This window comes from Somniosus microcephalus, chromosome 4 (genome assembly GCF_052327205.1).
Source record: "Somniosus microcephalus isolate GS21.2 chromosome 4, FLI_Smic_1.0, whole genome shotgun sequence".
Classification (NCBI taxonomy): domain Eukaryota; kingdom Metazoa; phylum Chordata; class Chondrichthyes; order Squaliformes; family Somniosidae; genus Somniosus; species Somniosus microcephalus.
Window position 1 is genome coordinate 92,526,128 of NC_140990.1, and position 25,247 is coordinate 92,551,374.

General features: G+C 48.4%; 2 protein-coding genes across 2 annotated transcripts in view; one reads left to right on the forward strand and one right to left on the reverse strand.

Annotated features, from left to right (window-relative positions):
* The window catches only part of LOC147119513 (FH1/FH2 domain-containing protein 3-like), a 404,368-nt gene extending 388,755 nt beyond the window's left edge, over positions 1 to 15,613 (forward strand). The window contains exons 4-6 of the mRNA XM_085984111.1: positions 9,526 to 9,645; positions 11,119 to 11,280; positions 15,413 to 15,613. Of these exons, the coding sequence (XP_085840237.1) occupies positions 9,526 to 9,645; positions 11,119 to 11,280; positions 15,413 to 15,613 (483 nt within the window). The remainder of the gene's footprint in view (positions 1 to 9,525; positions 9,646 to 11,118; positions 11,281 to 15,412) is intronic.
* Positions 15,614 to 15,658: 45 nt separating this feature from the next.
* Positions 15,659 to 25,247, reverse strand: part of LOC147119514 (FH1/FH2 domain-containing protein 3-like) — a 659,765-nt gene continuing 650,176 nt past the window's right edge. Inside the window, exon 9 of the mRNA XM_085984112.1 lies at positions 15,659 to 15,678. Within this exon, the coding sequence (XP_085840238.1) occupies positions 15,659 to 15,678 (20 nt within the window). The remainder of the gene's footprint in view (positions 15,679 to 25,247) is intronic.

The following is a 25,247-nucleotide window of genomic DNA, read 5'->3' on the forward strand; positions in this document are numbered from 1 at the left end:
TGGGGTATATCAGAGAGTTACAGTGAGGGGTGTGGGGTATATCAGAGAGTGTTACAGTGAGGGGTGTGGGGTATATCAGGGTGTTACAGTGAGGGGTGTGGGGTATATCAGGGTGTTACAGTGAGGGGTGTGGGGTATATCAGAGTGTTACAGTGAGGGGTGTGGGGTATATCAGGGTGTTACAGTGAGGGGTGTGGGGTATATCAGAGAGTGTTACAGTGAGGGGTGTGGGGTATATCAGAGAGTTACAGTGAGGGGTGTGGGGTATATCAGAGAGTGTTACAGTGAGGGGTGTGGGGTATATCAGAGAGTTACAGTGAGGGGTGTGGGGTATATCAGAGTGTTACAGTGAGGGGTGTGGGGTATATCAGAGTGTTACAGTGAGGGGTGTGGGGTATATCACAGTGTTACAGTGAAGGGTGTGGGGTGTATCAGAGTGTTACAGTGAGGGGTGTGGGGTATATCAGAGTGTTACAGTGAGGGGTGTGGGGTATATCAGAGTGTTACAGTGAGGGGTGTGGGGTATATCAGAGTGTTACAGTGAGGGGTGTGGGGTATATCAGTGTGTTACAGTGAAGGGTGTGGGGTGTATCAGAGTGTTACAGTGAGGGGTGTGGGGTATATCAGAGTGTTACAGTGAGGGGTGTGGGGTATATCAGAGTGTTACAGTGAGGGGTGTGGGGTATATCAGAGTGTTACAGTGAGGGGTGTGGGGTATATCAGAGTGTTACAGTGAGGGGTGTGGGGTATATCAGAGTGTTACAGTGAGGGGTGTGGGGTATATCAGAGTGTTACAGTGAGGGGTGTGGGGTATATCAGAGTGTTACAGTGAGGGGTGTGGGGTATATCACAGTGTTACAGTGAAGGGTGTGGGGTGTATCAGAGTGTTACAGTGAGGGGTGTGGGGTATATCAGAGTGTTACAGTGAGGGGTGTGGGGTATATCAGAGTGTTACAGTGAGGGGTGTGGGGTATATCAGAGTGTTACAGTGAGGAGTGTGGGGTATATCAGAGTGTTACAGTGAGGGGTGTGGGGTATATCAGAGTGTTACAGTGAGGGGTGTGGGGTATATCAGAGTTTTACAGTGAGGGGTCTGGGGTATATCAGAGTGTTACAGTGAGGGGTCTGGGGTATATCAGAGTGTTACAGTGAGGGGTCTGGGGTATATCAGAGTGTTACAGTGACGGGTGTGGGGTATATCAGAGTGTTACAGTGAGGGGTGTGGGGTATATCTGAGAGTGTTACAGTGAGGGGTGTGGGGTATATCAGAGAGTGTTACAGTGAGGGGTGTGGGGTATATCAGAGAGTGTTACAGTGAGGGGTGTGGGGTATGCCAGAGAGTGTTACAGTGAGGGGTGTGGGGTATATCACAGTGTTACAGTGAAGGGTGTGGGGTATATCAGAGTGCTACAGTGAGGGGTGTGGGGTATATCAGGGTGTTACAGTGAGGGGTGTGGGGTATATCAGAGTGTTACAGTGAGGGATGTGGGGTATATCAGAGTGTTACAGTGAGGGGTGTGGGGTATATCAGAGTGTTACAGTGAGAGGTGTGGGGTATATCAGCGTGTTACAGTGAGGGGTGTGGGGTATATCAGAGTGTTACAGTGAGGGGTGTGGGGTATATCAGAGTGTTACAGTGATGGGTGTGGGGTATATCAGAGTGTTACAGTGAGGGGTGTGGGGTATATCAGAGAGTTACAGTGAGAGGTGTGGGGTATATCAGAGTGTTACAGTGAGGGGTGTGGGGTATATCAGAGAGTTACAGTGAGGGGTGTGGGGTGTATCAGAGTGTTACAGTGAGGGGTGTGGGGTATATCAGAGTGTTACAGTGAGAGGTGTGGGGTATATCAGAGTGTTACAGTGAGGGGTGTGGGGTATATCAGAGAGTTACAGTGAGGCGTGTGGGGTGTATCAGAGTGTTACAGTGAGGGGTGTGGGGTATATCAGAGAGTGTTACAGTGAGGTGTGTGGGGTATATCAGAGAGTTACAGTGAGGGGTGTGGGGTATATCAGAGAGTGTTACAGTGAGGGGTGTGGGGTATATCAGAGAGTGTTACAGTGAGGGGTGTGGGGTATATCAGAGAGTGTTACAGTGACGGGTGTGGGGTATGCCAGAGAGTGTTACAGTGAGGGGTGTGGGGTATATCACAGTGTTACAGTGAAGGGTGTGGGGTCTATCAGAGTGTTACAGTGAGGGGTGTGGGGTATATCAGAGTGTTACAGTGAAGGGTGTGGGGTCTATCAGAGTGTTACAGTGAGGAGTGTGGGGTATATCAGAGTGTTACAGTGAGGGGTGTGGGGTATATCAGAGTGTTACAGTGAGGGGTGTGGGTTATATCAGAGTGTTACAGTGAGGGGTGTGGGGTATATCAGAGTGTTACAGTGAGGGGTGTGGGGTATATCAGGGTGTTACAGTGAGGGGTGGAGTATATCAGAGTGTTACAGTGAGGGGTGTGGGGTACATCAGAGTGTTACAGTGAGGGGTGTGGGGTATATCAGAGTGTTACAGTGAGGGGTGTGGGGTATATCAGTGTGTTACAGTGAGGGGTGTGGGGTGTATCAGAGTGTTACAGTGAGGGGTGTGGGGTATATCAGAGTTTTACAGTGAGGGGTGTGGGGTACATCAGAGTGTTACAGTGAGGGGTGTGGGGTGTATCAGAGTGTTACAGTGAGGGGTGTGGGGTATATCAGAGTTTTACAGTGAGGGGTGTGGGGTATATCAGAGTGTTACAGTGAGGGGTGTGGGGTATATCAGAGAGTGTTACAGTGAAGGGTGTGTGGGGTATATCAGAGTGTTACAGTGACGAGTATGGGGTATATCAGAGTGTTACAGTGAGGCGTGTGGGGTGTATCAGAGAGTTACAGTGAGCGGTGTGGGCTATATCAGAGTGTTAGAGTGAGGGGTGTGGGGTATATCAGAGAGTTACAGTGAGCGGTGTGGGCTATATCAGAGTGTTAGAGTGAGGGGTGTGGGGTATATCAGAGTGTTACAGTGAGGGGTGTGGTGTACATCAGTGTGTTACAGTGAGGGGTGTGGGGTATATCAGAGTGTTGCAGTGAGCGGTGTGGGGTATATCAGAGTGTTACAGTGAGGGGTGTGGGGTATATCAGAGTGTTACAGTGAGCGGTGTGGGGTATATCAGAGTGTTACAGTGAGCGGTGTGGGGTATATCAGAGTGTTACAGTGAGGGGTGTGGGGTATATCAGAGTGTTACAGTGAGGGGTGTGGGGTATATCAGAGAGTGTTACAGTGAGGGGTGTGGGGTATATCAGAGTGTTAGAGTGAGGGGTGTGGGGTATATCAGAGTGTTGCAGTGAGCGGTGTGGGGTATATCAGAGTGTTACAGTGAGGGGTGTGGGGTATATCAGAGTGTTACAGTGAGGGGTGTGGGGTATATCAGAGTGTTACAGTGAGGGGTGTGGGGTATATCAGTGTGTTACAGTGAGGGGTGTAGGGTATATCAGAGTGTTACAGTGAGGGGTGTGGGGTATATCAGAGTGTTACAGTGAGGGGTGTGGGGTATATCAGAGTGTTACAGTGAGGGGTGTGGGGTATATCAGAGTGTTACAGTGAGGGGTGTGGGGTATATCAGAGAGTGTTACAGTGAGGGGTGTGTGGTATATCAGAGTGTTACAGTGAGGGGTGTGGGGTATATCAGTGTGTTACAGTGAGGGGTGTAGGGTATATCAGAGTGTTACAGTGAGGGGTGTGGGGTATATCAGAGTGTTACAGTGAGGGGTGTGGGGTGTATCAGAGTGTTACAGTGAGGGGTGTGGGGTATATCAGTGTGTTACAGTGAGGGGTGTGGGGTATATCAGAGAGTGTTACAGTGAGGGGTATATCAGAGAGTGTTACAGTGAGGGGTGTGGGGTATATCAGAGAGTGTTACAGTGAGGGGTGTGGGTTGTATCAGAGTGTAACAGTGAGGGGTGTGGGGTATATCAGAGAGTGTTACAGTGAGGGGTGTGGGGTATATCAGAGAGTGTTACAGTGAGGGGTGTGGGGTGTATCAGAGTGTTACAGTGAGGGGTGTGGGGTATATCAGAGTGTTACAGTGACGGGTGTGGGGTATATCAGAGAGTGTTACAGTGAGGAGTGTGGTGTATATCAGAGAGTGTTACAGTGAGGGGTGTGGGGTATATCAGAGAGTGTTACAGTGAGGGGTGTGGGGTATATCAGTGTGTTACAATGAGGGGTGTGGGGTATATCAGAGAGTGTTACAGTGAGGGGTGTGGGGTGTATCAGAGTGTTACAGTGAGGGGTGTGGGGTATATCAGAGAGTTTTACAGTGAGGCGTGTGGGGTGTATCAGAGTGTTACAGTGAGGGGTGTGGGGTATATCAGAGTGTTACAGTGAGGGGTGCGGGGTATATCAGAGAGTGTTACAGTGAGGGGTGTGTTGTATATCAGAGAGTGTTACAGTGAGGGGTGTGGATATATCAGAGTGTTACAGTGAGGGGTGTGGGGTATATCAGAGTGTTACAGTGACGGGTGTGCGGTATATCAAAGGGTGTTACAGTGAGGACTGTGGGGTATATCAGTGTGTTACAGTGAGGGGTGTGGGGTATATCCGTGTGTTACAGTGGGGGGTGTGGGTTATATCAGAGAATGTTACAGTGAGGGGTGTGGGGTGTATCAGAGTGTTACAGTGAGGGGTGCTACTTGGCCCTAAACAGACAATACAACATAGCTGATTACCTGACCATGGTAAAGGATAACAAACTGAGAAGAACCTTGACAAGGTACAGACTTAGCGAACATAGCCTAGCGATCGAAAAAGGCAGACACAGGCAGACCAGGCTGCCAAGAGAAGACAGGATATGCTCTCACTGCAGTCAGGGAGTAGTTGAGACAGAGATGCACTTCCTCACAGCCTGTGGAAAATATCAGGGCATCAGAGAGAATTTCTATCAAAAATTCTCACAAATATGCCCTGAATTCAGAAATCTGACTGACAACCAAAAACTCCCATTCCTACTGGGGGAGGAGAGAAGCTGTGTAACACTGGCGGCACACTATGTTACAGCTTGCCATGAACAGAGGGACAACCAGTAAACTAAGACAAGAGTATATATAAACAAGGCGAAAATATATTTATAAACTCAGGGATATACCTGTTTATACACTGTATGAATGGAACCGCGTTTATGTGTTCAACCATAAATTTATTTTGATGCTTTGGCAACATAAGATGTACCTTATCATGCCAATAAAGCGATTTGTATTGTATTGTATTGTTTTGGGTGTGGGGTATATCAGAATGTTACAGTGAGGGGTGTGGGGTATATCAGAGTGTTACAGTGAGGGGTGTGGGGTATATCAGAGTGTTACAGTGAGCGGTGTGGGGTATATCAGAGTGTTACAGTGACGGGTGTGGGGTATATCAGAGAGTGTTACAGTGAGGGGTGTGGGGTGCATCAGAGTGTTACAGTGAGGGGTGTGGGGTATATCAGAGTGTTACAGTGAGGGGTGTGGGGTCATAGAGTCATAGAGTTATACAGCACAGAAAGAGGCCCTTCGGCCCATCGTGTCTGCGCCGTCCATCAAGCCCTGTCCAATCTAATCCCATTTTCCAGCATTTGGTCCATAGCCTTGTATGCTATGGCATTTCAAGTGCTCATCCAAATGCTTCTTGAATGTTGTGAGGGTTCCTGCCTCTACCACCCTTTCAGGCAGTGAGTTCCAGACTCCAACCGCCCTCTGGGTGAAAAAGTTCCTCCTCAAATCCCCTCTAAACCTCCTGCCCCTTACCTTGAATCTATGCCCCCTTGTTATTGACCCCCCTACTAAGGGGAAAAGTTCCTCTTTATCTACCCTATCTATGCCCCTCATCATTTTGTACACCTCAATCAGGTCCCCCCTCAGCCTTCTTTGCTCCAAGGAAAACAACCCCAGCCTGTTTAGTCTTTCTTCATAGCTGAGGTTCTCCATCCCAGGTAACATCCTGGTGAATCTTCTCTGCACCCTCTCCAAAGCAATCACATCCTTCCTATAGTGAGGCGACCAGAACTGCACACAGTACTCCAGCTGTGGCCTTACCAGCGTTTTGTACAGCTCCATCATAACCTCCCTGCTCTTATATTCTATGCCTCGGCTAATGAAGGCAAGTATCCCATAAGCCTTTTTAACCACCTTATCTACCTGATCCGCTGCCTTAGGGGTCTATGTACATGTACACCAAGGTCCCTCTGACCCTCTGTGCTTCCTAGGGCCCTACCACTCATTGTGTATTCCCTTGCCTTATTTGTCCGTCCAAAATGCATCACCTCGCACTTTTCAGGGTTAAATTCCATTTGCCACTTTTCCGCCCATCTGACCAACCCGTTTATATCGTCCTGTAGCCTGAGGCTTTCCTCCTCGCAATTTACCACCCCACCAATTTTCATGTCATCTGCGAACTTACTGATCATACCTTTTACATTCTCATCCAAATCATTTATGTAGATCACAAACAGCAAGGGACCCAGCACCGATCCCTGAGGTATCCCACTGGACACAGGCTTCCAGTCACAAAAGCAACCTTCGACCATCACCCTCTGCCTCCTGCCACTCAGCCAGTTTAGGATCCAACGTGCCAAGGCACCCTGGATCCCATGGGCTCTTACCTTCTTGACCAGTCTCCTATGTGGGACTTTGTCAAAACCCTTACTGAAGTCCATGTATACCACATCCACAGCATTTCCCTCATCCACACACCTTGTCACCCCCTCGAAAAATTCAATCAGATTGGTCAGACATGATTTACCCTTGACAAAGCCATGCTGACTATCCCCGATTAATCCTTGCCTCTCCAAGTGGAGACTAATTTTGTCCCTCAGAATTTTTTCCAATAATTTCCCTACCACAGATGTTAGGCTCACTGGCCTGTAATTCCCTGGTTTATCCCTGCTACCCTTCTTGAATAATGATACTACGTTAGCTGTTCTCCAGTCCTCTGGTACATCCCCTGTGGCCAGAGAGGTTCTGAAAATTTGTGTCAGAGCCCCTGCAATCTCCTCCTTTGCCTCACACAGCAGCCTGGGATACATCTCGTCCGGGCCTGGGGATTTATCCACTTTTTGGCCTGCTAAAACCGCGAGTACCTCCTCCCTCTCGATGCTAATATGTTCAAGTATATCACAGTCTCCCTGCCCGATTTCTATGTCTACATCGTCTTCCTCCATAGTGAACACAGATGCAAAAAATTCATTTAAAACCCCGCCTACATCATCTGGCTCTACACACAGATTGCCACTTTGGTCCCTAATGGGCCCTACCCTTTCCCTGGTTATCCTCTTGCCCTTAATATACTTATAAAACATCTTAGGATTTTCCTTTACTTTGCTCGCCGGTGTTATTTCATTGCCCCTCCTCGCTCTCCTAATTTCTTTTTTAAGTATATCAGAGTGTTGCAGTGAGGGGTGTGGAGTATATCAGAGTGTTACAGTGAGGGGTGTGGGGTATATCAGAGTGTTACAGTGAGGGGTGTGGGGTATATCAGAGTGTTACAGTGAGGGGTGTGGGGTATATCAGAGTGTTACAGTGAGGGGTGTGGGGTATATCAGAGTGTTACAGTGAGGGGTGTGGGGTATATCAGAGTGTTACAGTGAGGGGTGTGGGGTATATCAGAGTGTTACAGTGAGGGGTGTGGGGTATATCAGAGTGTTACAGTGAGGGGTGTGGGGTATATCAGAGTGTTACAGTGAGGGGTGTGGAGTATATCAGAGTGTTACAGTGAGGGGTGTGGGGTATATCAGAGTGTTACAGTGAGGGGTGTGGGGTATATCAGAGTGTTACAGTGAGGGGTGTGAGGTATATCAGAGTGTTACAGTGACGGGTGTGGGATATATAATGTGGGGTATATAAGAGTGTTACAGTGAGGGGTGTGGGGTACATCAGAGTGTGTTACAGTGAGGGGTGTGGGGTATATCAGGGTGTTACAGTGAGGGGTGTGGGGTATATAATGTGGGGTATATAAGAGTGTTACAGTGAGGGGTGTGGGGTACATCAGAGTGTGTTACAGTGAGGGGTGTGGGGTATATCAGAGTGTTACAGTGAGGGGTGTGGGGTATTTCAAAGTGTTACAGTGAGGGGTGTGGGGTATATCAGAGAGTGTTACAGTGAGGGGTGTGGGGTATATCAGAGTGTTACAGTGTGGGGTGTGGGGTATATCAGGGTGTTACAGTGACGGGTGTGGGGTATATCAGAGTGTTACAGTGAGTGGTGTGGAGTATATCTAGTGTGTTACAGTGAGTGGTGTGGGGTATATAAGAGTGTTACAGTGAGGGGTGTGGGGTATATCAGAGTGTTACAGTGAGGGGTGTGGGGTATATCAGAGTGTTACAGTGAGGGGTGTGGGGTATATCAGGGTGTTACAGTGAGGGGTGTGGGGTATATCAGAGTGTTACAGTGAGGGGTGTGGGGTATGGTGGCATAGTGGTTAGCACTGTTGCCTCACAGCGCCAGGGACCCGGGTTCGAATCCGGCCTCGGGTGACTGTCTGTGTGGAGTTTGCACATTCTCCCCGTGTTTGCGTGGGTTTCCTCCGGGTGCTCCGGTTTCCTCCCACAGTCCAAAGATGTGCAGGTTAGGTTGATTGGCTATGATAAATTGACCCTTAGTGTTAGGGGGATTAAATACGTGGGGTTACGGGGATAGGGTGGGATATGTGTCGGTGCAGGCTCGATGGGCCGAGATGGTCTATCTGCACTGTGGGGTTTCTGTGATTCTGTGATATCAGGGTGTTACAGTGACGGGTGTGGGGTATATCAGAGAGTGTTACAGTGAGAGGTGTGGGGTATATCAGAGTGTTACAGTGAGAGGTGTGGGGTATATCAGAGTGTTACAGTGAGGGGTGTGGGGTATATCAGGGTGTTACAGTGAGGGGTGTGGGGTATATCAGAGTGTTACAGTGATGGGTGTGGTGTATATCAGGCTGTTACAGTGAGGGGTGTGGGGTATATCAGAGTGTTACAGTGAGGGGTGTGGGGTATATCAGAGTGTTACAGTGAGAGGTGTGGGGTATATCAGAGTGTTACAGTGAGGGGTGTGGGGTATATCAGAGTGTTACAGTGAGGGGTGTGGGGTATATCAGAGTGTTACAGTGAGGGGTGTGGGGTATATCAGAGTGTTACAGTGAGGGGTGTGGGGTATATCAGAGTGTTACAATGAGGGGTGTGGGGTATATCAGAGTGTTACAGTGAGGGGTGTGGGGTATATCAGAGTGTTACAGTGAGGGGTGTGGGGTATATCAGAGTGTGACAGTGAGTGGTGTGGAGTATATCTAGTGTGTTACAGTGAGGGGTGTGGGGTATATCAGAGAGTGTTACAATGAGGGGTGTGGGGTATATCAGAGTGTTACAGTGAGGGGTGTGGGGTATATCAGAGTGTTACAGTGAGGGGTGTGGGGTATATCAGAGTGTGACAGTGAGTGGTGTGGAGTATATCTAGTGTGTTACAGTGAGGAACGTGGGGTATATCAGAGAGTGTTACGGTGACAAATACCAATAACGCTCCAATTTTAACCTACTTTTCCTTGATGTGCAGGAGATCGCCGTGCCTCTCTTTAACCTAAAGCTGGCAATGGAACAACTGTCGGGCAACAAAACCTTTCATTGTATCCTAGCAACCCTGCTGGCCATCGGAAACTTCCTGAATGGCGTAAACGTAAGAGACCGGTGACAGATCCGCCATCACGGGTCACTTCCTGTCTGCCCTGAGAAAACAGGAAGTGGGCCTGTTATTGATTGTGCTTTTATAGTGAAGTAAATTTCAATGTTGTGTTCAGCCGTGTCAAGGATATCGGTTCTGTCCCATCAAACACTCCCAGGGCAGGTACAGCACGGGTTAGACAGAGTAAAGCTCCCTCTACATTGTCCCATCAAACACTCTCAGGGCAGGTACAGCACAGGTTAGATACAGAGTAAAGCTCCCTCTACACTGTCCCATCAAACATTCCCAGGGCAGGTACAGCACGGGTTAGATACAGAGTAAAGCTCCCTCTACACTGTCCCATCAAACACTCCCAGGGCAGGTACAGCACGGGTTAGATACAGAGTAAAGCTCCCTCTGCACTGTCCCATCAAACACTCCCAGGGCAGGTACAGCACGGGATAGATACAGAGTAAAGCTCCCTCTACACTGTCCCATCAAACACACCCAGGGCAGGTACAGCACGGGTTAGATACAGAGTAAAGCTCCCTCTACACTGTCCCATCAAACAATCCCAGGGCAGTTCCAGCACGGGTTAGATACCGAGTAAAGCTCCCTCTGCACTGTCCCATCAAACACTCCCAGGGCAGGTACAGCATGGGTCAGATACAGAGTAAAGCTCCCTCTACACTGTCCCATCAAACACTCCCAGGGCAGGTACAGCACGGGTTAGATACAGAGTAAAGCTCCCTCTACACTGTCCCATCAAACACTCCCAAGGCAGGTACAGCACGGGTTAGATACAGAGTAAAGCTCCCTCTACACTGCCCCATCAAACACTCCCAGGGCAGGTACAGCACGGTTAGATACAGAGTGAAGCTCCCTCTACACTGTCCCATCAAACACTCCCAGGGCAGGTACAGCACGGGTTAGATACAGAGTAAAGCTCCCTCTACACTGTCCCATCAAACACTCCCAGGGCAGGTACAGCACGGGTTAGATACAGAGTAAAGCTCCCTCTACACTGTCCCATCAAACACTCCCAGGGCAGGTACAGCACGGGTTAGATACGGAGTAAAGCTCCCGCTACACTGTCCCATCAAACACTCCCAGGGCAGGTACAGCACGGGTTAGATACAGAGTAAAGCTCCCTCTACACTGTCCCATCAAACACTCCCAGGGCAGGTACAGCACGGGTTAGATACAGAGTAAAGCTCCCTCTACACTGTCCCATCAAACACTCCCAGGGCAGGTACAGCACGGGTTAGAAACAGAGTAAAGCTGCCTCTACACTGTCCCATCAAACGCTCCCAGGGCAGGAACAGCACGGGTTAGAAACAGAGTAAAGCTCCCTCTACACTGTCCCATCAAACACTCCCAGGGCAGGTACAGCACGGGTTAGATGCAGAGTAAAGCTCCCTCTGCACTGTTGCGCGTCCTGGGCGGTGTCTCTTTGCCCACGCTGTTGTTTCTCGTTCTGCGCTGCAGGCCAAGGGGTTTGAGCTGAGCTACCTGGAGAAAGTGCCAGGGGTGAAAGACACAGTTCACAAACAGCCTTTGCTCCACCACGCCTGCTCCATCATCATCCAGAGCTTCCCCAACACCACTGATCTGTACTCGGAGATCACGGCTCTCACTCGATCGGCCAAGGTAACTCTTGTCTTTGCTCAGTGCCTCTCTCTCTCTCTCTCCCTCTCTCACACCTTTATCTCTCCCTCTCTCACTCCTTTATCTCTCTCTCCGTTGCCAGTCCGCCTCATGTTCTCACACTGCCTTGAATTAACTCTCTCTCGGCCTCTCTCCCTGTCTCATTGTCGCTGTGTCTCTTTCTGTGTCTCCCTCTGTCTCTTTCTTGCTGTCTGTCTCTCTCTCGCTCACTCTCTTTCTCTGCCTCTCTCTCTGTCTCTCCAACTCTATCTCTTTCTATCTCTCTATCTCTCCCTCGATATTTCTCTCTCTCACTCCGTCTTTCCCTCTCTCACTTGCTATTGCTTTCTCCAGCTCTCTTTTCTTTCACTCTTTCTGATTCTCTCCCTGGCCTTTTGTCTATCACTCTCACCATGTGTACTCCTCTCTCACTGTCTACCTGCCTTCACGCCCCCGATAACTCTCAGTTTCTCTACCATTCTCTGGGGTAGATCTTGACTGCGAATCGGAAGCCCTTTTTTTACATCTCTCCCCAGTGACTTCAATGGAAAAAGCTATCGGGAGACTTGTCGATTCACTATCACCCGTTTTACACGAGCACACAACATCCCCTCTGTCTCCCTCTCCTGAACTCCTTTCGACTCTGCCTCTAACATCGACGTCTCCCCTTCTCTTTCTCTGTCTCTCCTGTCTCTTTCTCTCCCCCCGCTACACATCACATCATGTGACACACTGTGAGTCTGCAGGGGGTTAACCTTTGCCCTCTCTCTCTCTCTGACCCTCTACCCACCATGTCACATCACATCATGTGACACACTGCGAGACCCCAGCTCGTGCTCTGGGGGAGAGTTTAAACTAAAATGGCAGGGGGTTGGGAACCTGAGCAGGGAGACAGAGGAAAGGGAAACAAGGATAAAAGCAAACGATAGGAAGGAGAAAAACAAAAGTGGCAGTCAGAGAAATCAACGGTTTAAATCAAACATGGCCACAGTAAATAATAATTCTAATAGGTCTAAGAGCGTTAAAAAACAAGCCTGAAGGCTTTGTGCCTTACTGCGAGGAGCATTCGTAATAAGGTGGATGAATTAGCAGCGCAAATAGAGGTAAACGAATATGATTTGATTGGGATTGCGGAAACATGGCTCCAGGGTGGCCAAGGCTGGGAACTCAACATCCAGGGGTATTCAATATTCAGGAAAGATAGGCAAAAAGGAAAGAGAGGTGGGGTAGCATTGCTGGTTAAAGAAGGGATTAACACAATTGTAAGGAAGGATATTAGCTCTGATGATGTGGAATCTGTATGGGTAGAACTGAGAAATACCAAGGGGCAGAAAACGTTAGTGGGAGTGGTATATAGACCTCCAAACAGTAACGCGGAGGTTGGGGATGACATTAAAAGAGAAATTAGAGAAGCATGCAATAAGGGCACGGCAGTCATCATGGGTGACTTTAATCTACATATAGATTGGGCTAACCAAATTAGTAACAATACTGTGGAGGAGGAATTCCTGGAGTGTTTACGGGATGGTTTCCTGGACCAATATGTCGAGGAACCAACCCGAGATCAGGGCATCTTAGACTGGGTATTATGTAATGAGAAAGGATTAATTAGCAATCTTGTTGTACGAGGCCCCTTGGGTCAGAGTGATCATAATATGATAGAATTCTTCATTAAGATGGAGAATGAAGTGGTTGACTCAGAGACTAGGGTCCTGAATTTAAATAAAGGAAACTACGATGGTCTGAGGCGCGAATTGGGTAGGATAGATTGGGGAATGTCACTCAAAGGGTTGACGGTGGATAGGCAATGGCAAACATTCAAAGACCGCATGGATGAACTACAGAATTTGTTCATCCCAGTTTGGCATAAAAATAAAACAAAAAAGGTGACTCAACCATGGCTAACAAGGGAAATTAGGGATAGCATAAGATCCAAGGAGAGGACATATAAATTGGCCAGAAAAAGCAGTAAGCCTGAGGATTGGGAGCAGTTTAGGATTCAACAAAGGAGCACAAAGGGATTAATTAATAAAGGGAAAATAGAATATGAGAGTAAGCTTTCAGGGAACATAAAAACTGACTGTAACAACTTTTATAGATATGTGAAGAGAAAAAGATTGGTGAAGTCAAGCATAGGTCCCTTGCAGTCAGGATCAGGGGAATTTATAATGGGGAACAAAGAAATGGCAGACCAATTAAATACATATTATGGTTCTGTCTTCACAAAGGAGGACACAAATAACCTCCCAGAGATGTCAGGGAACATAGGGTCTGATGAAAGGGAGGAACTGAAAGAAATCAGTATTTGTAGGGAAATGGTGTTAGGGAAATTGACGGGATTGAAGTCCGATAAATCCCCAGGGCCTGATAATCTACATCCTAGGGTACTTAAGGAAGTGGCCCTAGAAATAGTTGATGGTTTGCTGATCATCTTCCAACATTCGATGGAATCTGGAACAGTTCCCATGGATTGGAGGGTAGCTAATGTTACCCCACTATTCAAAAAGGTAGTAGAGAGAAAATGGGGAATTACAGACCAGTAAGCCTGACATCGGTAGTGGGGAAAATGCTAGAGTCCATTATAAAAGATGTAATAGCAGAGCACTTGGAAAACAGTGACAGGATCGGACAAAGTCAACATGGATTTACAAAAGGTAAATCGTGCTTGACTAATCTACTGGAATTTTTTGAGGATGTAACTGGTAAAATAGATAAGGGAGAACCAGTGGATGTGGCGTATTTGGACTTTCAGAAGGCTTTCAATAAGGTCCCGCATAAGAGATTAGCGTGTAAAGTTAAGGCACATGGGATTGGGGGCAAGGTATTGACTTGGATAGAGAACTGGTTGACAGACAGAAAGCAAAGAGTTGGAATAAACGGGTCTTTTTCCGAGTGGCAGGCAGTGACTAGTGGGGTACCGCAGGGATCGGTCCTTGGACCCCAGCTATTCACAATATATATTAATGATCTAGACAAGGGAACTAGATGTAATATCTCCAAATTTGCAGACGACACAAAGCTGGGTGGGCGTGTGTGTTGTGAGGAGGATGCCGAGAGACTCCAGGATGATTTGGACAGGTTGGGTGATTGGGCAGAAGCATGGCAGATGCAATATAACGTGGATAAATGCAAGGTTATCCACTTTGGTGGCAAAAACAGGAAGGCAGATTATTATCTGAATGGCAATAGATTGGGAGAAGGGGAAGTGCATCGAGACCTGGGTGTTCTTGTGCACCAGTCGCTGAAGGTAAGCATGCAGCTGCAGAAGGTGGTTAAGAAGGCAAATGGTATGTTGGCCTTCATAGCGAGAGGGTTTGAGTACAGGAACAAGGGTGTCTTGCTGCAGTTGTACAGGGCCTTGGTGAGACCACATCTTGAGTATTGTGTGCAGTTTTGGTCGCCTTATCTGAGGAAGGATGTTCTTGCCGTGGAAGGAGTTCAGCGAACATTCACCAGGCTGATACCTGGGATGGCAGGAATGATGTATGAGGAGAGATTGGGTCGATCGGGCTTATACTTGCTGGAGTTTAGAAGAATGAGAGGGGATCTCATTGAAACTTATAAAATTCTGACAGGACTGGACAGACTAGATGCGGGTAGGATGTTCCCGATGGTCAGGGAGTCCAGAACCAGGGGTCACAGTCTAAGGATAAGGGGTAAGCCATTTAGGACAGAAATGAGGAGGAATTTCTTCACCCAGAGAGTAGTGAACCTGTGGAATTCTCTACCACAGAAGGCAGTAGGTGCCAATTCATTAAATATATTCAAGAAGGAGTTGGATATATTTCTTAAGGCTAAAGGGATCAAGGGATATGGGGAGAAAGCAGGGACAGGGTACTGAATTTGGATGATCGGCCATGATCGCATTGAATGGCGGAGCAAGCTCAAGGGCCGAATGGCCTACTCCTGCTCCTATCTTCTATGTTTCTATGTAACCTTCGCCCTCTCTCTCTCTCTCTCTGACCCTCTACCCATCATGTCACATCACATCATGTGACACACTGCGAGACCCCAGGGAGGTTAACCTTCACCCTCTCTCTCTGTCTCTGACCCTCTACCCATCATGTCACATCACATCACGTGACACACGGCGAGACCCCAGGGGGGTTAACCTTTGCCCTTTTCTGTTGCTCAGGTCGACTTTGCTCAGCTCCAGGCCGACCTGACTCAGCTGGAGCACAACTGTAAGGCGTCATGGGACCACCTGAAGGCCATCGCCAAGAGAGACAGCAGTCCAGTCTTCAAAAGCAAGACCCCAGCTTTCCTGAAGGAATGCGCTCAGCGCATCATCATCCTGAAAGCAGTCCACAGGCGGATAAGGAACAGGTATGCGTGAGAGGGGACCCCCCGCCCTTTCGGACGTTGGGCTTTGGAGGCCGGGTCACATGGCCTGAGGCCTGGCTGAGTTGGTGGCAGATTGGAGCAAGTTCAAAAACCCGTCTGTTGTTTGAAGTGTTTTCAAGCCCAGCTTTTGTTTGTGGCGGGGTTGGGGGTGGGAGGGCGAGGGGGGATGGAAGGTGTCCTGAGATTCACTAGTATGATCCCACGTGACTCAGAGGCGATCTCATAGAGAAAGAAATGCAGCGTTTTTCACTACCTCAGGACGTCCCAAACCGCGTTACATCCAATGAAGTACTTTTGAAGTTTAATCATTGCTGTAATGAAAGAAACGCGGCAGCCAATTTGCACACAGCAAGAGCCCACAAACAGCAACATGATAAATGACCAGACCATCTATATTTGGTGGTGTTGGTTGAGGGATAAATGCTGCCCTCCCCCACCCCCCCACCCCTCTGGGAAGAACTCCCACTGCTCTTCTTCCAATGGTGGCCGTGGGATCTTTTATGTCCAGCCGAGGGGGCAGACGGGGCCCTTGGTTTTAACGTCTCATTCGAAAGACGGCACCTCCGACAGTGCAGCGCTCCCTCAGTACTGGCACCGGGAGTGTCGGCTCTGGATTATGGGGCTCGAGTCTCTGGAATGGGGCTTGAACCCATGACCTTTTGATTCAGAGGTGTGAGGACTACCAAGTGTGCCAATGCTGACACCTGAGGTGTTACTGAATCATATAGCATTGTTGAAGTGATTTAAAAAAATTATTTGTTCTTAGGATCTTGACATGGCCGCATTTATTGCTCACTCCTGGTTGCCCTAAGGGCAATAAGAGTCAAACACCTAGTGTGGGACTGGAGCCACGAGTAGGCCCAGACCTGGGAGTAGTGGCAGGTTTCCTCCCCTGTAGGCCCAGACCAGGGGGTGGTGGCAGGTTCCCTCCCCTGAAGGAAACCAGTTGGGGATAGAAACATAGAAATATAGAAAAATAGGAGCAGGAGTAGACCATTCAGCCCTTCGAGCCTGCTCCGCCATTCAATATGATCATGGCTGATCCTCTCTATCTCAATACCATATTCCCGCTCTCTCCCCATACCCCTTGATGCCTTTTGTGTCTAGAAATCTTAAATATATTCAGTGTCTTGGCCTCCACAGCCTTCTGTGGTAGTGAATTCCACAGGTTCACCACCCTCTGAGTGAAGAAATTTCTCCTCATCTCAGTCCCAAATGTCCTACCCAGTATCCTGAGACTGTGACCCCTCGTTCTAGACCCCCCAGCCAGGGGAAACATCCTCCCTGCATCCAGTCTGTCTAGCTCATTTTATTTTATACGTTTCAATGACATCCCCTCTCATTCTTCTAAACTCGAGTGAATACAGGCCTAGTCGACCCAATCTCTCCTCATAAGATGTTTTACCTCAATTCAGAAGCTTCTCATGGTCATTTCTTCTGGTGCCAGTCCCAGAAATTAAATGAGATTTTACTGAACTTAATTTCACAACTTGCCCTGGTGGGAGTGGAACTTTCAACCGATGGGCAGCGAGTCCAGGACCGGAACCGTCATGCTAACTGTAGTGTATGTACCCGTCTACCTTTAAGAGAACTATTGTATGTAACCGTTCACCTTTAAGAGAACTATTTTAGGTGTGGCACTACTTTGTTTGGCTTCTGTATACGGTAATACCGACGGTGACCACACCAGTATATAAGTGTTGTGCCAGGAGTTATTGGGCAGATTCGCCCTGACCTTCGAATAGTAAAGTCCTGTTTTAAGTTACTCTTGGAGTCTGTGTATTAATTAACTAAACAACCCACAGACTTTACAGTGGCGACGAGTCCGATCGTACCCTGCGGCAACAATAATTCCGAAGCAGTTAACGAGCGTCGAGAAGAGGCAACCGCCCTCGTCATTCTGCTGGGAGAAAACTCGAGTCTGCAGAGCTGGAAAGGAGGAAGAATTCAGAGACAAAGACTTCCATCAGCAACAGGCACTGACTGTCCCTTCTGCCACGGTGAGGAGTGAGCCGATCAGCACGAGAAGCAAGGCGGCCACGGTGACTGTGAGTAAGGGAAAAGTAAAAAGAATAACCGGAGGATAAGGGCGGTGCACTCGACCACGGTCGAGGGGGAAAGGAGCCGGACAGAAGTCGGGCCCAGAGGCACTGAGACTGGGGCAGCGTGGAGCAAGGAAGCCGCGGTACAGACAGGCTGGGGACGCAACGGCGTCGTGAGACAGCTAGACCGCGACCGGCGAAAAAGGCCGGGCAGCGACCGAAGCCACGAAGCGCTGCGACCGGGAGCGTAGGCGCGGGAAGATATAAAAAACTCAGCCGCAGCCGGGGAGGGAAGCACCGGACTGCGAGACGGCTGGGAGAGGCGTTTGGGAGCCGAGCGAGCGGGAGAGGCAGAGCCGACCAAGGGAGACTGCGCGAGAGCCAGTCCAGTGGCTGAAACTGTTCTCCGTCAACGGGGTGTACCCAGCGCCGGTAGAGCCGAGAGAGCGGGAGAGAGACCGAGCCCGAGCAAGGGGAACTGAGCGAGAGCCAGCCCAGCGGCTGAACCTGTTCGCCGTCAACGGGGTGTACCCAGCGCCGGTTGCCTTGCCGAGAAAAGGGAAAGCACTGAAGCCGACGCGCAGGCTGTGAATCTGAAAGCCAGCGGCCGTCGCCTGTGGGGGAAAGTGTACCCCTCCCGCTAGGGAAGAAACGCGGGAAGCTGCCATTAGGCGGGGAAGAAGACAGAAGCGGGAAACCACCATTGAAGTGGGCGGGGAGAGAAGATAAGCGCGGGAAACCGCCATCTTAGAAAAAAAAAAATAAGTTAAAGAAATAATTCGGGGTGTTATCAGAAAGAGAGGAAGATGCCTAAGCGTGGTAACATCAACGATTTTAATGCTGAGGTAGAAGACTGGGCCACGTACGTGGAATGCATCGAGATCTATTGTGAGGCCAATAAAATAGAAGAAGATGACAAAGCTATAACCTTGCTAAACTCGATGGGCGCGAAGACATACGGGCTCTTGAAGCATCTACTATCACCAGCTAAACCGGCGGATCAGACTTTCGATGATATTGTGGCTGTTCTGAAGGATCACTTGAACCCCACACCGTTGATGTTGGCGGAACGATTCAAATTCTATGCGAGAACGCAACGGAAAGACGAAAGCAACGCAGAATACTTGGTCGAACTGCGTAGACTAGCGAACTACTGCCAGTTTGGAGGGAATCTGACAGAGGCATTGCGAGACAAGTTCGTGTGCGGGTTGGCAAAGGAAGGAACGCAAAAGCGACTACTCGAAGAGAACGACCTTACACTTGACAGGGCTGTCCTTATTGCAGCATCGCACGAAGCCGCAGTGAAGGGAACTGCGGAAATGCAGCTAAAGACAGCAGCACTAAGTGTGGATCAAATTACCTCAACAACAACAAAATGCTATCGCTGTGGGAAGACAACGCATGACCAGAACCAATGCTGGTTTAAGAACCAGGAATGTAGGAAATGTGGCAAACTGGGTCACATAGCTAAGGTATGCCGGTCAGGGAAGAAGACCAACAACCAAAGGACCAACAACCAAAGGAAGCCATCACAGGAAAAGTACAACAAGGTACACAAGGTGGCTGAGAAGAGTTCAGACGAACAGAATTCAGACTCAGACCCAAACGGCCAGGAGCTGGGTAGTCTGAGAATTCACAATGTGAGTAAGGAAGCTGACCTACAAACTATCTGGGTCATGCTAAAAATAGCTGGAATCCAAGTGAAAATGGAGTTGGACACTGGATCAGCTCTATCAGTCATAAATCGAAGGGATTACCACCGGCTATTCTCACATATACCCTTAAGAGATACCAAGTTCATATTGCAGACATACACGGGGCATAAAGTATACCCCATGGGAAAGATAAGAGTCAAAGTGAGAGATGGGGTAAAGAACACCCAAGAATGAACTTATACGTACTACATGAGGGAGGACCACCACTTCTAGGACGGGAGTGGATCAAGAAAATAGACATGGAATGGCACTATCTAAAAGCCATAACGAGTGAGGACTCGGTGCAGACAATCAGCTCAGATTCTGAAACGGATGACGATAAGACCAACCCAAATATGAAAGACAAGGCTGAAATGGACTTGCCGACGAAGGTTGGAAAAACGAAGGCATGCATAAAGGCTTATGCTCCAGAGAAGAACAAAGTTTCAGAACAGAACTCCACCGAACAATGACAACCTAGTTTGACAGAAAATTCTGAGCCTGTTCAAGTTACGGACATATCCATGACGGAAGAACACCGAGCTCGGACTCAAACTTATTTCAAATTACGACAACAATTAGAACAATTGAGTTACCGTCTCGTACAAGAGATGAAAACAATGAAAAAGTTCTATGACACCGAATGGGAGAATCTGGAAAGACAACAGAAGCAGCTAGCTCAAGCAGAGAGCGACCATAGAGCCATCGTGACCAATTACCGATCACATCTCCCTTATGCTGTTCAGGAGTTAGAATATTTGCAGGAAGAAGCAAATGAAGAGGAATCTTCAGGAAGCCAGGATTTTATTCCAGTTCTTCTCTACGACTCCTTACAAGCAGAGTGTGAGAAGTTGAAAGAACAGTATGAACAGGCCCAGGCTACAATTCTGGAAGGGGTTAACTCGGCAACCTCCGAAAAGCTAGTTTCAGTGGAAGCATATGAGCAACTGAAGGTTGAACATGAGCAAGAAGTCCAAAGGCTGCAGGAAATTCTTGATGAGCTCAAGGCCAAGACAGACTCATCGGTAGAAGTTCCATCCACAGATGAGAAATTAGAGGTGAAAGACATGGCAGAACATGAAAGACAAGATGTACAAGAACTCATAAAAATACTAAAGGAAACCCAAGACAAATATGGGGCGGCAATGACCGAGATTCAACAACTTGAAGAACAGATTCAACTGGGAATCCGTTCAGTGGAAGAAAAGGGAACTGTAAGAAACACAGAGACTGTAAGAATGGCCTCTGAACATGAGCTAGAGAGCATCAAGGCGCAACTTCTCCGAGCGCTGGAAGCCAAAGTACAAGAGGAAAAGAAGGTGAAAGCATTGGAGGAAAAGGTGGATGAAATGGAGAAGACTCTGACCCACAGTGTTCCCGTGGAAGAGTTAACGGTCAGCCAACTCCTTCATATGCTGAAGGACAAGACTCTACAATGGGAACAATCTGAACACGAGCTTCAATCTTCAAAGGGAAGGAGTTCGGAGCTCTCAAAAGTTATGGAAATAGCTGAGGTTGCAACACAGATTTTACAGGGATGCCAAAAGTACGCTGAATCACGTCAATGTGAACAGCAGAATGTTGAAACAGCTGCTCCAGTAGAAGGATTGAATAGCCTGATCAATCAATCCCCGAGGGAAGGGGAAGTGTTGAAATCACAAACGAGGTCATTAGTGAAGGATTTGCAGGAAACCCAGGAAGAGCGGGATGAATATGAACGCATGAAGAAGTCTCTTCAGGAAAGATGTCTAGGGAGGGAACAACAGTCGGCTAACGTCCAGTTGGGTACGGAAGAAGTAGCAGGCCCTCTCGCTAGACTAGCTCAGGACGACACCGAATATTACCATGACCTGTTGAGTGACACGGAATATTACGATGACTTGGTCTGCCCAGCTTGTGATGAAAACTCCCAAAGTGCAGAAATCAGGATGAAGCACTTAAAGTCTAAGGAACATAGGGAGATGGTGGCGCTACAGCTGGCAGCGGATAAGGGAGCCCCGAGAGTCTCCAAGAAGCAGAAAAGAAAAAGACGAAGCAGAAGACGATAACCATCTAAATCATTATCACTTCTATCAGATCATGCACGTGGGCCCCACGAAGGGGGCCAAATCAGTTGGAAAGTAGGAAAAATTACCAAGGCAGTCCAGCTGTTTGTAAAAGTCAGCACTGCTGGTTCAGCAGGACGGAAGTTCAAGCTGTTAAGCCAAGGGAAAGACTATTGGATGAGTCACGCTAGAAATGTGAACCAGCTACACCACAGAGATGTTGTTCGGACCGAGTCAAGACCAGAGACTGAATCTGTGAACTGTTCCCGCAGAGACTGAATCTGTGAACTGTTTCCCGCAGAGACTATATCTGTGAATTGTTTTACATGAAGTTGATTATATGTTATGTTTAATGGGGAATAAGTATGTTGTAAGCTAAAAAGGGAGGATTGTAGTGTATGTACCCGTCTACCTTTAAGAGAACTATTGTATGTAACCGTTCACCTTTAAGAGAACTATTTTAGGTGTGGCACTACTTTATTTGGCTTCTGTATACGGTAATACCGACGGTGACCACACCAGTATATAAGTGTTGTGCCAGGAGTTATTGGGCAGATTCGCCCTGACCTTCGAATAGTAAAGTCCTGTTTTAAGTTACTCTTGGAGTCTGTGTATTAATTAACTAAACAACCCACAGACTTTACACTAACCATACCCGATGTCGAAAAAGTCAACCAAGAACATTACTTTAAATTAAATTGGGAGAGTAGGGCAAAGGGACACAGGCTCAAACTAGTAAAAGGCAACTTTAGGACCGATGTCAGTCAGCTCTTCCGGGCGAGCGAGACTTGGCATGGACTCCCGGTTAAAATAGGGGAGGCGAGAAACCAGGGGGGAGAAATTCAGTGGAGCCGCAAATGGGGCGCCCAGCTCGCCTGGGCGCCGGAATTACCGCTGCGATCGGAGCAGTTGCGCCCACCGGAAATTCATCTTGAACGCCCCAAGAGGGACTCGGGGTGCTGCTCGAGGCGCCCCGTGTCCCTCTTAGGGCGCTGAAACTGAATATCGCAGCGCAAAGTGCTGCCGCGCCACACGCTGCGGCACGGCGCGCTGCGGTACTGCAGGCCTTCCTGCCCTTCTTAATGGGGAGGGGCCTGTACCAGCGCGATGAGCGATTGCGAGTGCCGGCATAAGAGCCCGGCACCAAGGAGAAGTGCCGGGTCCTTGGGACACAGCCGGCACTGCCCGGGGGGGGCATCAGGAAGCCGGGGACGGAGGTGCTGGCAGGCAGCCACTGAAAAAAATGGCTGCCTCGCACCTCCACCTTAATTTGCGCCACTGCCACCACAGGTAGGCCCCGTGAACTGGGCGCGATTTGCGACCGGCGTTACAGAGGCGGGCGCTAACAAATATCGCGATCGGGGCAGTAGCGGGGCGCTGCGCACACCGATGACGTCATCGGTGGCAGCGCAGCGCAACAGGCTAACGCTGCCATTAGCGCCCCGCTAAATATCGTGGGAGGCGTGGCCAGTGGCGCTAAAGCTAACTGGTGGCGCAGCCCACCGAATTTCTAGGCCCAGGAATCATTATCATAGCAGTTGGATGTGTGTGCTGTGAGGAGGATGCAGAGAAACTCCAGTATGATTTGGACAGGTTTGTTAAGTATGTGTATTGTATTGAACAATTAACACAAAGACTTAAACGTATAACTCAAACAGGTCTTTACTGGTTGGAGGTAGGGACTACACATAGGTCTTTACTTCATGCCCACAGGCGGGAACTGAGGGGAGATCAGTACCCACAGTACTATTTATACCCCTATGGCCAGGAGTGGTACTGCGTATCACTACGCCCTACAAGTAGTGCAGTCCTGTCCATAGGTTTAAAGTAGCACACATATTACAGACACAACATTCCTCCCTTCTTAGCTTTACAGTCATCTCCCCATTTAACATAACGTAATAACATATATACATATATAACTTCAGGTTTACATAACAGAATAACATAGATACATAGATAACTTCATGTCAAAACAGATCACAGATTCAGTCTCTGCGGAAAACAGTTCACAGATTCAATCTCTGCGGAAAATAGTTCACAGATTCAGTCTCTGTGGTGTAGTCGGTTCACGTTGCTGGAGTGACTCATTCAATAGTCCCTCCATGGATTTAACAGCTTGAACTTCCGAACTGATTTGGCTCCGTTCGGAGGGACCACGTGTGTGATCTGGTAGGGGTGATAATGGTTCAGATGGTTATCATCTTCTGCTTCGTCTTTTCCTTTTCTGCTTCTTAGAGACTCTCTGGGCTCCCCTGTCAGCTGCCAGCTGTAGCGCCACCATCTCCCTATGTTCCTTAGACTTTAAGTGATTCATCCTGATTTCTGCACTTTGGGAGTTTTCATCACAAGCTGGGCAGACCAGGTCACTATAATATTCAGTGTCACTCAATAGGTCATGGTAATATTCGGTGTCGTCCTGATCTAGGCCAGCGAGAGGGTCTTCTATTTCCTCCATACCCAGCTGGGCGTTAGCCAGCTTTTGTTCCAAGTCCAGACATCTTTCCTGAAGAGACTTCTTCATGCGTACCTCTTCATCCAGCTTTTTCTGGGCTTTCAGCAAGTCGTTTACTAATGACCTCATTTGAGATTTTACTACTTCAACTTCTTTTGGAGATTGATTGATCGGACTATTCAATCCCTCTACCGGAGCAGCTGTTTCAGCGGTCTGTTGTTCTACGTTGACGTGAGTCAGCGTACTTTTGGCATCCAAGGGCTGCTCTGTTGCAGTCATCTCAGTCTGTGTTGCCACCTCCGCTCTTCCAATAACCTTTGAGAGCTCCGAACCCCTTTCGTTTGAATATTGAAGTTCGTGTTCAAGTTTTTCCCATTTCAGAGTCCTGTCCTTCAGCATATGCAGGAGTTGGCTGACCGTTAACTCCTCTGACATCAGACGTTTTGTGTGCTCCTGCTCCATTTGCTCCAGCAGCTGCTTCTGTTGTCTTTCCAGATGTTCCCACTCTATATCAAAGAACTCTTTCGTTGCATTCATCTCTTGCTCAAAACGGCGAATCATTTGTTCTAATTGCTGTTGCAGTTTGAAATGGAGTTGAGTTCGAGCCCGGTGTCCCTCAGAAATGTGCATGTCAGTAGACTGGACGGACTCAGAATTCTCTATCTCAGTGGAATTCTGTGCTGAAACTTTGTCTTTTGCACACGGGTTGGTCTTACCATCATCAGTTCCAGAGTCTGGGTTGATTATGTTCACCGAGTTCTCACTCGTTATTGTTTGTAGGAAATGCCAGTCGATATTCATTTTCCTAATCCACTCCCGTCCTAGTAGTGGAGGACCTCCTTCAGATAGCACATATAAGTCCATTATTTGACTTTCTTCGCCCTTGTGGACCACTGTGACCTCAATTTTCCCAATGGGGTACACTCTTTGCCCCGTGTATGTTTTCAATATGAGCTCCGTATCCTGTAGGGGAATACGTTGGAATAACCTTCCATAATCTTTCTTATTTATGACCGTCAATGCCGATCCAGTGTCCAATTCCAGTTTTACTTGGACTCCTTCTATCTGAAGAGTGACCCAAATTGTCTGGAGGTCTGCACCCTTACCAACGTTGAGTACCCTTAAGCTAGCCAGTTCAATACTGCTTAAGCCAGCCAGTTCATTACTGCTAGCGTCTGAATCGGACTCCTGTTCGGCCACCTTGTGTACTTTTGCGTATTTTCCTTGCGGTGACTTCTTGTTGCTGGTCTTCTTCCCTGACCTGCATACTCTAGCTATGTGTCCAAGCCTACCACAAGTTCTACATTCTTGGTTTTTAAACCAACACTGGTTCTGATCATGCGTTGTCTTTCCACAACGATAACATTTGCCAGAACTCACACCCAATTTG